The sequence below is a fragment of the Paramisgurnus dabryanus genome, chromosome 11 (assembly GCF_030506205.2).
Source record: "Paramisgurnus dabryanus chromosome 11, PD_genome_1.1, whole genome shotgun sequence".
NCBI classification, from domain to species: Eukaryota; Metazoa; Chordata; class Actinopteri; order Cypriniformes; family Cobitidae; genus Paramisgurnus; species Paramisgurnus dabryanus.
This window is the reverse complement of record NC_133347.1, coordinates 36,320,999-36,334,547: the sequence shown is the minus strand read 5'-3', so window position 1 is coordinate 36,334,547 and position 13,549 is coordinate 36,320,999. Positions and strand designations below refer to the sequence as shown.

General features: G+C 38.6%; 1 protein-coding gene across 1 annotated transcript in view; it reads right to left on the bottom strand.

Annotated features, from left to right (window-relative positions):
• fbn2a (fibrillin 2a) overlaps positions 1-13,549 on the bottom strand; it is a 110,409-nt gene that overhangs the window by 5,343 nt on the left and 91,517 nt on the right. Inside the window, exons 48-60 of the mRNA XM_073816293.1 lie at positions 10,480-10,599; positions 10,121-10,246; positions 9,685-9,837; positions 9,540-9,605; positions 7,740-7,865; positions 6,965-7,084; positions 6,741-6,863; positions 4,577-4,708; positions 4,274-4,399; positions 3,973-4,179; positions 3,551-3,676; positions 3,325-3,447; positions 2,420-2,536 (exon numbers count right to left, since the gene is read on the bottom strand). Coding sequence (XP_073672394.1) covers positions 2,420-2,536; positions 3,325-3,447; positions 3,551-3,676; positions 3,973-4,179; positions 4,274-4,399; positions 4,577-4,708; positions 6,741-6,863; positions 6,965-7,084; positions 7,740-7,865; positions 9,540-9,605; positions 9,685-9,837; positions 10,121-10,246; positions 10,480-10,599 — 1,665 coding nt within the window. The remainder of the gene's footprint in view (positions 1-2,419; positions 2,537-3,324; positions 3,448-3,550; positions 3,677-3,972; positions 4,180-4,273; positions 4,400-4,576; positions 4,709-6,740; positions 6,864-6,964; positions 7,085-7,739; positions 7,866-9,539; positions 9,606-9,684; positions 9,838-10,120; positions 10,247-10,479; positions 10,600-13,549) is intronic.

The window sequence follows — 13,549 nt, the reverse complement described above, 5'->3', positions numbered from 1 at the left end:
AGACACAGATGATTGCTGTGTTATCTTTGGCAGCTGAGAGCATTGGGTTGCAGTGGAATCATCCATTGTCTCCCTAGCCTTTGCCCGCAAATCACCGCCACTTGGCACAGTCGACCAAAGCTCTCTTCCAGAGCATGTACGTTTTCTTTGTCACTTGTAATCAAACAGAGACAGTCACTGTTGCGGGTCAGGCCATATCCACCTAGTACGCTATGCCGATCCTGCAGGTCTACAAAGCCAAAGCGTTGAAAGATCTAGGGGGAAAGACGACCTGGCACGTCGCAATGCAGCAGATCTTGTTCTTCAATTGACAGAGGTGAAGGCTTATGATGTCCACTCTGGTGATTCGGGAGTGTCTGGCTTAACCCTGCACAGATTAAGGATGCTTAAAAGTTTGTTTTCTCAGTGCACCCATCTTGCAAGGGGGGCTGTTTGGTGACACCATCAAAAAAAAAAAAAAACCACACACATCAAAATCACACACTTTAAGCTGTTCGGCCAAATTCACTTCAAAACTGTTGCGTGCCACTGAAGAACATTGAGGTAAAAAAAATCAAAAACTGACCAGTTCAGTTCTCAAAAAGCAGATGAAGGCTATTGTAAAGTGATATCTATTGAACACATCTTGCCCTGGTGCTACCCAGCCTTTTTGTCCTGGTGGATCTGCGGAGATCTGTGATCGGGTCAGTCGATTCTCATCTATTTCCCTTCTACCTTCAAGTTTTATGTGGCCACTGTTGCTGCTAATCATGACACTCTTAAGGGTAAGTCTTTCAGACAACACAACGTGATCATCAGGTTGAACCCTTGCAGGCCTGAAAAAAGCCACAGGAAGAGGCTTCTCTCAGCCATATTTTACTAAAGACAGCTATTTTGCAGGCACTTTCTGTGTCCTGAGTGGCTTGAGGTTGGGCCAGGAGACTCTCACATTGCCTTGAGACCACTGACCGGCTACGTGCCCAAAGTTCCCACCACTTCCTTTGGGGACCAGGTGGTGAACTTGCAAGCACTTCCTGTTGGGGGGGGGGGGGGTCCCAAACTTATCAGTTCTGTGTCCGGAATGTGCCTTACATTTGTACCTAGACCGCATGCAGAGCCTTTGGTGCTCTGAGCAGCTTTTTGTCTGCTTTGAAAGTCAGCAGAAGGTGAGGGCTGTCTCCGAACAGATACTGGCACACTGGATCAAGGACGCAATTACCACCGGTCCAAAGATCTATCTTGCCCCCTAGAAGTCAGGGCACACTCCTCTAGGGGTGTTGCTTCTTTGTGGGCACTGGCACAGGGCATGTCTCTTGCAGACATTCGCAGGGCTGCGGGTTGGGCTATGCCCAGTATGTTTGCCAGATTCTATAATCTAAATGTAAAGCCAATGTCAGGCTGGCTGAGCATATTGTTTGTTTAGTACTTTCACCCCTCTATCTTGGTGAGTCAGCAAACACTTTTTTTCTTCTTTTCAGGGTAAGTTGTTGGCATTCCCTATTATTTCCTGTCGGTAGTGTCTAGCTACTGTTGGGCTGACACACTTTTCTTCACAGCTAGTGAGAACGTGTGAATGTTCTCAGACTTTTTCTCCCTTGGCAGGGTGTGATCTACATAGTTTTCCTGGCTCATTTAAAGAAGGAATGCTTCCCAGAGTTCAACCTTTATCCGGTACGTCTTGCTGATATTCAATGAATGCCACGCAGGGACTACCTGGGTTGGCTTTATTCTCCTTTTATGGTCGGCACCTTTATTAGAACACTTTGCTTGCCAGTGCACGCTAGATCCATGACATAGCCCAGAGCTTGTGGTCCTGTGTTTCCTAATGGAGGGAACGAGAAGTGTGTCCCCCATGCCTCAGGCACTGGACTGTTCGCTGGAAATGCTTTCCTGGTTCCTCACAGAAAAAACCTGAATGAGTGGTGTATGTCATCTCCCTTTAATATGCAAAGAAAGGGCGGAGATGTGTAACTTTTAGAAGTATCTATATTATCAGTGGTGTATAAAAACTTTACATAATGAACTTATTGTTTTTATTACCTAAGAATGAGCCATTTTTATCTACATACACACGCAGGTCCCCTAACATTCAAAGTCGGTGTCATGTTTCTACAGTAGCCCTAAACAGACAAACTGTTCTATAGAGCGCGTTTTGTTATTATGTTTGTCACAGGCCGACTCAAATGACAACATGATTGTCCTGTGCCAACTACCGTAACTTCTCATTGCGTTTCAAATGGTTGAAATTCACAATGTCATTGCTAGTTTAAAAACAAATTACACCTTTAAAATGACAGCTATTACTCAACTTCTCTGGTTGTGTGGTGTTGTGTGTGTTTACCTCTACAGGTTGTGTGGTGTTGTGTGTGTTTAACTCTACAGGTAGTGTGGTGTTGTGTGTGTTTACCTCTACAGGTTGTGTGGTGTTGTGTGTGTTTACCTCTACAGGTTGTGTGGTGTTGTGTTAATCCTGGTGGACATTTACAGGTAAATCCACCGATGGTGTTGACACATGTAAACTGACAGCTGTGTGGTTTGTTCGTACACTCATCCACATCTAAACAAACATAACACATTAACCAGAGTTTAGTTCAGCTCTTAACTCTGAGTCAGTGTAAATATAACAACCACAGATCACAAATGTGACACTGGACCACACAAAACCAGTCATGGAGGATAAAATTTTTTTTAACTGAGATTTATACATCATTTGAAGGTTGATTGAATAAGCTTTCCATTTATGCATGGTGCAAAAAATCTTAAAACTGAGAATATCCAACGTGATCTCATGAAATATTTTGAAATATTTTACGTTTTGTAGCCATAAAAACGTAATAATACTACTATTTAATCTTGCAAATATGTCTACAGGTATGTTTCAGTATCTATTTAAACGTACAAAAACATATGTTTTGTTTTTTGAAAGTTATGTATTAATACAACTGTGTGCGTGCGCCCTTATAATAAACAATATTTCCTTATACAGATGGTTATTAAAAATAAATGTAATCGTTCATTAAACATTGTGTTTCTGTCACTTAGGTTTGTTCATTGAACTGATTTTTCTCTGAAATAAACCATGATAAAATCCTCACACAAGCCTCTGGTGGCCATCATATAATAAAGATGTTGTTATTATGATGGGCAGTAAACATTCTTGAATAAAACACTTCTTTCAATAAAGTCTATAAAAACAAGCATTAGGTACTAAAAGAAACTATTCACCTGTATCTGATTTATAATAACACACCACATCTATCCATCACACATTTAATCATCATTATGTAAGACCAGACACACAACCATGCCCAAATGTTGTTATCAACATAAGAATAAAGATCTGACCTCGACACGTCCTGCTGTCGTCCTGAAGCGTATAACCGCGTGGACATGAACACATGTAGCTGCCTTCTGTGTTCTGACATATGAAGTTACAGGGTTTTGGGGACATCCCGCATTCATCCACATCTGATAGAAAACATAAACCAAACCTGTGATACTACACGAGACTACTGAGTTTGATTGACTGATGGTTGTACTGTATATGTGTTATTGAGTGTTTGTGTCATACCAACACACGCAGTCCCTGCAGTAGATGAGATGAATCCTGGTTTACAGAGACATCTGTATGAGCCCATCATGTTCATACATCTGCCATTCACACAAACATCAGGAATGACTTTACATTCATCAATATCTGCAGAAAGAGAGAGAGCGAGAGAAACATTAAGAGTTTATAACAACTACTGACACCTACTGTCTGCACACAACCTGTAAAATGCCACATCACTTCCTGTCTAATATGGCTACCTACAGGAAGTGCTAAGACAGGTGCAACTCTTTCTATTCACCACAGGGGAAGCAAAAACACCATAAAACAATTGAACATGAACATTATGAGATAAAAAACATGATAATTACAATATTATTTTCATATTTGGCTCCTACAGATACTTCAGAGTGGAACATACAGATGTTTTGTGATGTTTGTACCTGCTCCGTCTGTAGTATAGCCCGCTCCATACGGACAGAGTCTCTTATAGCTGCTGGTATCAGGCAGAGGACAGAGTTCACACTGGTTTCCCCATCCCTGACCTCCATCACAACAACACTGAGATCTGCTGACAGGTGTGAGAGACCTGGATGACATCTGACACATCTTGTGGAGAACGTCAGTGAAACAAAACCCTTGCCTGTAGTCTGAGACAGAAACATCACAAACATTCATCTGTAAGTTTATATCAGTTCATCTTTAAAGTGAAGAAACGTCAAGTTTTGGCAAAGTTTTTTTTACCGAGGCATTGAGTCGCAGTAGTGTCAGGTTTGAACCCAGTGTTGCACTCACACGTGTAGCTGCCGACAGTGTTAACACATCTGCCATTTTCACAGACCCCGGGTTGAGTAAGACATTCATTTTCATCTGTAAATATAAACATGTGTGAGAAGTTAAAGAGACAGCAGTCCAGCATTACTCCCTAAAACACACCGGTTGAACTGAGAGTTGTTTGAGCAGATACGTTTCAGTAAAGTTTGTAGTTGTGTCTTTGAAACAATTCAAAATAAATATATACTGTATGTTTTAATAATCTCATTTTACCTTGACACACCTCATCATTCGTTCTGCGGATCATTCCCACAGGACAAACACACATGAAGGTGCCGATTAAATTTTTACACTTCATTTCTCTGGAGTCACAGTCATGAAGATCTTCTGTACACTCATCTACATCTGAACACACACAAGAGCATCTTAACATTCACAGATACACCTCTTCAAATTACACTCGCTTAGAAATAACCTGATGCTGGGCTGTTGTGACGCTGTCATAGGTTGAAACAATCCAGCATTTGACTTAAAATAACCCAGCATAGGTTTATTTATAACCCAACAGTTGGGTTTGTCCATAACCCATTCTTATGAAGTGCTTATAAATAGCACGCAGTGTGAAAAGTCGTGCAATACATACACCAAATTCCAATATGGCGCATCTTTTGGTGTCGTTTTATGTATTGGTTTTTCTTTTTTTCCCTGTTTTTTAAAACATTGATTGAGTTTGGGGTTAGATTTGGGATTTTCTTTAGGATGTCATTTCATATAAATGTTTTTGTCTATTTTTAAACCATGGTCGCTTGGAGTTGTGGTTAGAAATGGGTTTTGGGTTAGGATGTCATTTATGTAACAAAAACCCCAAACCTAAGGCACATGGTTTAAAAAACAAAAAGAAAACCAAAACATAAATGACATGAAAAGATGAATGGTATTAAGTAAACGGGAAGGACTGGCGTATCATATGCACAAAAAAATGTAATTTGTGCTGTTTATAGTTATACGCACATCATGAAAATGGGCTGCCATATTTTACCCAATGATGGGTCAAAACAACGTGACATTTTTAAGTCAGTATATAAATTTCAAGTAAACAGTAACATATACCTATTATAACCTTTATTAACTTTCTCGCATCGCTGGACACACCCATACGGTCGCCAACAGTCACTTTTGCTCCTGCCGCCAGAAGTCACCCGGTTTCTATTGAAATTAATAAGATTGCGTCGCTCTGCTACTGCTGGTCGATGGCTGTCTGAATGGGTCATAAGTTTGAACTTTTGTACGTTTTACAATATTTACCGTTGCATAATACGTTGCAGTAATTTTAGTTTAGGCAGTGTTTGTTTACAGTTTGCTTTAGGAAAATAAAGCCTTATATACGCTACACAACAGTGTCATTGTCAATGAAAAATAAAAGTTTAAATGCAAACAAGAATTCAACCTCAGTGTATAGTACTATAACATATTCATTATATATTTATCTGTGGCATACAGTATACAGTACCTTCTATAGATCAGAACATCAGTTATATTCATCAGGGTTATCATTGTCTTTCTGTACTACAACACTCATCTGTTTAGTTATTTTAATAAATCTCTTCTGAATAAACAAGTTTGTATTCTAGTGTTCAGTATCAAGGAGGATTAGGGCCAAGCAAAAATTAAAATATCTTGAGATTAAAGTCATTATAATGTGAAATTTAACGGGAATAAAGTCGTAATATTTCGAGAAGTCAATATAATGAGAATAAAGTCAAAAATAAAGTTTCCACGTTAATGTAAAAATATTACATTATTCTCAAAATATTATGACTTTATTACCGAAACTCCACAACTTCATTCTCATTTCGTTATATTTACTTTATTCTCAAAATATTATGACTTTAATCTTGTTTAATTTTAACTTGAATTTTATTTATTTTGACTTTTTTCCTCTAAAAACTACAAGTTAAATGTCACACTATAATGACTTTGATCTCAAGATGATTTTATCGTTTTATTTTAGTTTGGCCCTAATTGTCCTTCGCAGTTTAGATGATGTGAAATGCATGTTAAAAATATTTTTACGTGGTGGAAAAATGTAGTTGTGTGTAACACAGGAACAGATTGGTAAATTGGTACAGTTATAGACATGGTTTCCCAGACAGGGTTTAGATAATCCAGGACTAGGCCCTAGTTATATTAGGACATTTTAGTAGTTTTTACAAACAAACCTTACAAAAAAATACTGGTGTGCATCTTGAGACAATACAATGGCACTGGTGTATGTTAAGATATGTCAGTATATTTTTAAATTAAAGGGGCTCATGCATGCACTTTAGGCTGGGACTAGAATAAACTAGAATTTAGTATTTATATAAGTGATGGGTTATTTTGTAAAATACTTAACTAGTCCACAAACTAAACTCATTGGTTATTGTTGACGTCTTACCTTGACACATGCGTCTGTCTTCTCTCAGTGTGTATCCGGATGGACAGCCGCATTCGTACGAGCCAAAAGTATTAATGCAGCGAAACGCACAGAGCAAAGGATTCTGAGCGCATTCATTCACATCTGAAATATAACCACAACAAAACACATTGCATGCTGTAAACAACAGAAGAAACCCATTACTATTCTGAGAGATTATATTATGTTCATGTGAAACTGCTGACCTTCACAGCTCATCATTGGTCCAGGCTCAAATCCTTCCTCACAGAGACACTCGAATCCTCCAAACACATTTGAGCATGTGCCGTTTCCACACGGGTTTCCCAACGAACATTCATCCATATCTGCATCACACAGAAACACACACACACATAGTAGCAAGTTTCATTCATTAGTTCCTAATAATAAATGTTTCTTCAAACAGACTGATTTCAGACCAGCCTCTGGGCAGAACTGAAGATTATTTGGTATTTATTCAAAAACTGTTGTGTTGTCTAGAGCCCTGTACTGTTTCATTAAGTTTGACAGACTACATAGTAGAAGAGTCCTGACCTGACCACAGTTCAGATCTTTCACCAATTGAAAACATTTGATCCGAAAAAATCTAAGAAAATCTGGTACTGTTTTACAACTAGTATCCTGCATCAGACATGAGGTTCTGAACCATTATATGTGGGTATGACATGATCCACCCACTTTTTAAGACCAATGATATTGGACCCACTTACTTTAAACATCTATTCAGATGGGATAAATTTTACAGGGGGACATCTGAGAAAATCCTTCTTCTCAGAGGTCCTTGGTGTATTAAATATCTTCCAAATCAGCTTGTCTGTTTGTCTTTCATGACCTCAGTAAAAATTCAATTCACCTACTGTTTTCCGCCCAATTCAGAGGTCCTCCGAGAAATGTAATCCTGTCCGAATGGGAATGTCTTTGTTTGCCGACAATATCTTTTGAAAAGGCGGTTCCTTACGTGTTTTGTGGGTTTTCTCTTACCGTCACAGCTTGTTCCTGTGTAGTCGAGTGTGTATCCCGCAGGACATTCACAGCGGAAAGATCCATCCGTGTTAATACAGTGACCATTCACACACACCTCAGGGTTCTCCACACACTCATTTATGTCTGAAAATCACACACACCAATACATCAACACACCTGTGGCATTACAGCATTCATCTTATGACCTCATCTGTTCAAGACATACAAATAGTGCTTTAAAATTCTCACAATAAAATTAATTTAGGTGTCCAGTCCTGGTCCACAAGGACCTGTAGAGTTTACCTCCAACTTTATTCAAACACAACTCTAATCAGAAATGCCATAACCTTTCCTTTGTATCCAATCAAACACATTTATTCTCATCTTTGTTTAGGATATCATCATTTAAAGTAGTATAATTTAATAATAATTGTGCTGGTGGATTCTGTTATTTCTTTTCTCATGTAAAGCCACCTTAACAATGACCACGTTTACATGCACACCAAAAATGCGATTATTTCCAATAATGCGAGTAAGGTCTTAATCGCAGTAAGATGTTTACATGACTGGAGCTAACCTCTTCACTCCGGTTTACATGCAGTTTTTATTTTCGGATTATTCACACAAAGTTCAATGCAGAGCACAAATGATGAACTCACATATATGGTCCACTGTTTTAATTTACTTACGTTAAATGACAAACACGTTGTTATAGATGTATTTCATTATCCGGTGCCGTGATGAAGATATAAATATGACAGTGCCTGTAAAAGGGCGTTCACATGATATAAAAATAAAGTTTTAAAAATCGTTTTATATTAAAGATAATAGCAGAGCTCACACAACAACTATAACGATAGCGATTTTGGCACATGATGAACGATAAACCATCGACAGCCAATCAAATCTATTTGAACTTGAAGTGCACGCGCACTTAAAATGCAGCAGAAAGCTCATTCATTGCTGAGGTTTATAACATAAAATTACCTCAGGTATCCAGCGCTGATGCTGTGAAATTTTTCTACCACACTGACTACGCCAAAAGGTATGATATTATTACACAAACTACTACATTCATTCAGTTGAGGACATCTGCTGGTTTCCCGCTGTGTAAATGCAACAAGAACAGCATATGTACATATTCAGTGACATGTAAACAATTGCAAAAAAAGTTTTTATTACAAGAAATATCCAATATTAGGTAATGCCGCGCTCGTTTTATCGAATTAGCATGAAGTTATCATTATGATGTGGTCACTAATATATTTATCGTTATAATTATCGTTATAATGTCATTTAAAGGTTTTATACACTGCTGTTGTGTTATTTGAGCTGTTTCTGAATGAAGGCAGACTGCTGACAGCGAGTCGTGTTGGCAGAGTTCATGTAAAACTTCCTAATGTCAAGATTAAAACGAATTTGTGCTTAAGGTGCGTGACTAAAACACACATGCACTTAATTAGTGCGGTATAAATGCGATTAAAGCGTTTACATGAACGCATACTGCGATTATAAACGGCGTACGCCACCTCTTTTAATGCGACTTTACTTATTGCGATTATGAGCTTAATCGCATTCTTTTTATCGAATTATTGCGTTTACATGAGGTAAAGTATAATCGCAGTATTGACAAAATCCCATTATAATCGCATTATTAGGGTGCATGTAAACGCGGTCAATGTAACATTGTAAAAAGGTGCTATACAAATACATTTTGATTGATTGATTGATTGATTAATTGATTGCACATGTGTCAGCTTCCATCTCTAACTATTGACAGTTTTAAATCATGTAGTGTATTTGTCTTCATTTTCTCACCAATACGTGTGTCACCGACCCCAGGAATGATGCCATGACCAAACGGACACAGGTCCAGAAATCCAGCTGTGAAAGCACAACATATGAAAGAATGAAAATGTGTTGTGATGGTTAAGACTGAAGATGATGATGATAGGTCAAGTACCATCCTGTTCTTTAGGACAGAGCTCACATGGGTCACCCCAGCCCTCTTTAGTCATGATGCTGCAGCAGCACTTAGCTTTGCTGCTGTTAAAGGCTTGCGGTACTGAACATCTGCCCTTCTCAAAGTTTGTGAAACAGAAACTCTCTCTAGTGTCTGCAGAATAAACACACATTTAAAGGCATTATACACTTCAGATATTACTCTCACAATATGGCAAACAACACTCCTGACAGATATTTAACACGTCAACAGCCCAGAGAAGACAAACACTAATCTATTGGAATTATTAATGTGATAAATGATCAACATCTATATACTCTACATAGGCTGCCTTATCATTGCTGCTCTTATCATTTACAATCATTTATATTTATTGGTTGAAATATAACATGTTTATATTAGTGAGATGCAACATAATATAGTAATATGAATGTACCGTAACAGTGACGTTTATCTTCTGACAGCAAAAATCCAGGTTTACAAACACATTCAAAACTTCCTAAAGTGTTAAAGCAAGAGCCATACAGACAAACAGACGAGTCCTCTAAACACTCGTTTACATCTGAAAGAGAAAAGAATCAACACGCATCATAACATTTAATAATATCATCACAAACAGAGAAAATCATGATCATTAAAAGGGACATATCACAAGAGGTTTTTGAAATGTAAAATAAATCTTAAGTGTCCCCAGAGTATGTATGTGTTGTCTACATACAGTATATTTATTAATAATGATCAATAGTGATTGAAGAATTATCTTTTGTGATGTATTATATAATGTGTTATTCTTACCTACACACAGATGGTTGTGGGTAATAAAACCTTCAGGACAGACACATTTGAAAGATCCATCCAGATTCAGACATGATCCTGGAGCACATGTCCCTGGACTCTTTTGACACTCATTAATATCTGCATTTATTAAACCACAAGACAAACTGGGTTATCAGTGGACTGACTAACATTTATTTACATACATATATACATATACATATACATATACATATACATATACATATACATATACACATACATATATATACATATATATACATACAGTCTTGTTCAAAATAATAGCAGTACAATGTGACTAACCAGAATAAACAAGGTTTTTAGTATATTTTTTATTGCTATGTGGCAAACAAATTACCAGTAGGTTCAGTAGATTCTCAGAAAACAAATGAGACCCAGCATTCATGATATGCACGCTCTTAAGGCTGTGCAATTGGGCAAGTAGTTGAATTAGTTGAAAGGGGTGTGTTCAAAAAAATAGCAGTGTGGCATTCAATCACTGAGGTCATCAATTTTGTGAAGAAACAGGTGTGAATCAGGTGGCCCCTATTTAAGGATGAAGCCAACACTTGTTGAACATGCATTTGAAAGCTGAGGAAAATGGGTCGTTCAAGACATTGTTCAGAAGAACAGCGTACTTTGATTAAAAAGTTGATTGGAGAGGGGAAAACCTATAAAGAGGTGCAAAAAATGATAGGCTGTTCAGCTAAAATGATCTCCAATGCCTTAAAATGGAGAGCAAAACCAGAGAGACGTGGAAGAAAATGGAAGACAACCATCAAAATGGATAGAAGAATAACCAGAATGGCAAAGGCTCAGCCAATGATCACCTCCAGGATGATGAAAGACAATCTGGAGTTACCTGTAAGTACTGTGACAGTTAGAAGACGTCTGTGTGAAGCTAATCTATTTTCAAGAATCCCCCGCAAAGTCCCTTTGTTAAAAAAAAGGCATGTGCAGAAGAGGTTACAATTTGCCAAAGAACACATCAACTGGCCTAAAAAGAAATGGAGGAACATTTTGTGGACTGATGAGAGTAAAATTGTTCTTTTTGGGTCCAAGGGCCACAGGCAGTTTGTGAGACGACCCCCAAACTCAGAATTCAAGCCACAGTACACAGTGAAGACAGTGAAGCATGGAGGTGCAAGCATCATGATATGGCCATGTTTCTCCTACTATGGTGTTGGGCCTATTTATCGCATACCAGGGATCATGGATCAGTTTGCATATGTTAAAATACTTGAAGAGGTCATGTTGCCCTATGCTGAAGAGGACATGCCCTTGAAATGGTTGTTTCAACAAGACAATGACCCAAAACACACTAGTAAACGGGCAAAGTCTTGGTTCCAAACCAACAAAATTAATGTTATGGAGTGGCCAGCCCAATCTCCAGACCTTAATCCAATTGAGAACTTGTGGGGTGATATCAAAAATGCTGTTTCTGAAGCAAAACCAAGAAATGTGAATGAATTGTGGAATGTTGTTAAAGAATCATGGAGTGGAATAACAGCTGAGAGGTGCCACAAGTTGGTTGACTCCATGCCACACAGATGTCAAGCAGTTTTAAAAAACTGTGGTCATACAACTAAATATTAGTTTAGTGATTCACAGGATTGCTAAATCCCAGAAAAAAAAATGTTTGTACAAAATAGTTTTGAGTTTGTACAGTCAAAGGTAGACACTGCTATTTTTTTGAACACACCCCTTTAAACTAATTGCCCAATTGCACAGCCTTAAGAGCGTGCATATCATGAATGCTGGGTCTTGTTTGTTTTCTGAGAATCTACTGAACCTACTGGTAACTTGTTTGCCACGTAGCAATAAAAAATATACTAAAAACCTTGATTATTCTGGTTAGTCACATTGTACTGCTATTATTTTGAACAAGACTGAGATCTATATACACACACACACACACACACACACACACACACACACACACACACACACACACACACACACACACACACACACACACACACACACACACACACACACACACACACACACACACACCTAAAGGATTATTAGGAACACCATACTAATACTGTGTTTGACCCCCTTTCGACTTCAGAACTGCCTTAATTCTACGTGACATTGATTCAACAAGGTGCTGAAAGCATTCTTTAGAAATGTTGGCCCATATTGATAGGATAGCATCTTGCAGCTGATGGAGATTTGTGGGATGCACATCCAGGGCACGAAGCTCCTGTTCCACCACATCACAAAGATGCTCTATTGGGTTGAGATCTGGTGACTGTGAGGTCATTTTAGTACAGTGAACCCATTGTCATGTTCAAGAAACCAATTTGAAATTATTTGAGCTTTGTGACATGGTGCATTATCCTGCTGAAAGTAGCCATCAGAGGATGGGGACATGGTGGTCATAAAGGGATGGACATGGTCAGAAACAATGCTCAGGTAGGCCATGGCATTTAAACAATGCCTAATTGGCACTAAGAGGCCTAAAGTGTGCCAAGAAAACATCCCCCACACCATTACACCAGCAGCCTGCACAGTGGTAACAAGGCATGATGGATCCATGTTCTCATTCTGTTTACGCCAAATACTGACTCTATCATCTGAATGTCTCAACAGAAATCGAGACTCATCAGACCAGGCAACATTTTTCCAGTCTTCAACTGTTCAATTTTGGTGAGCTCGTGCAAATTGTAGCCTTTTTTTCCTATTTGTAGTGGAGATAAGTGGTACTCGGTGGGGTCTTCTTCTGTTGTAGCCCATCCGCCTCAAGGTTGTGTGTGTTGTGGCTTCACAAATGCTTTGCTGCATACCTCAGTTGTAACAAGTGGTTATTTAAGTGAAAATTGCTCTTTTATCAGCTTGAATCAGTCGCCCATTCTCCTCTGACCTCTAGCATCAACAAGGCATTTTCGCCCACAGGACTGCCGCATACTGGATGTTTTTCACCTTTTCACACCATTCTTTGTAAACCCTAGAAATGGTTGTGCGTGAAAATCCCAGTAACTGAGCAGATTGTGAAATACTCAAACCGGCCCTCTGGCACTAACAACCATGCCATGCTCAAAATTGCTTAAATCACCTTTCTTTC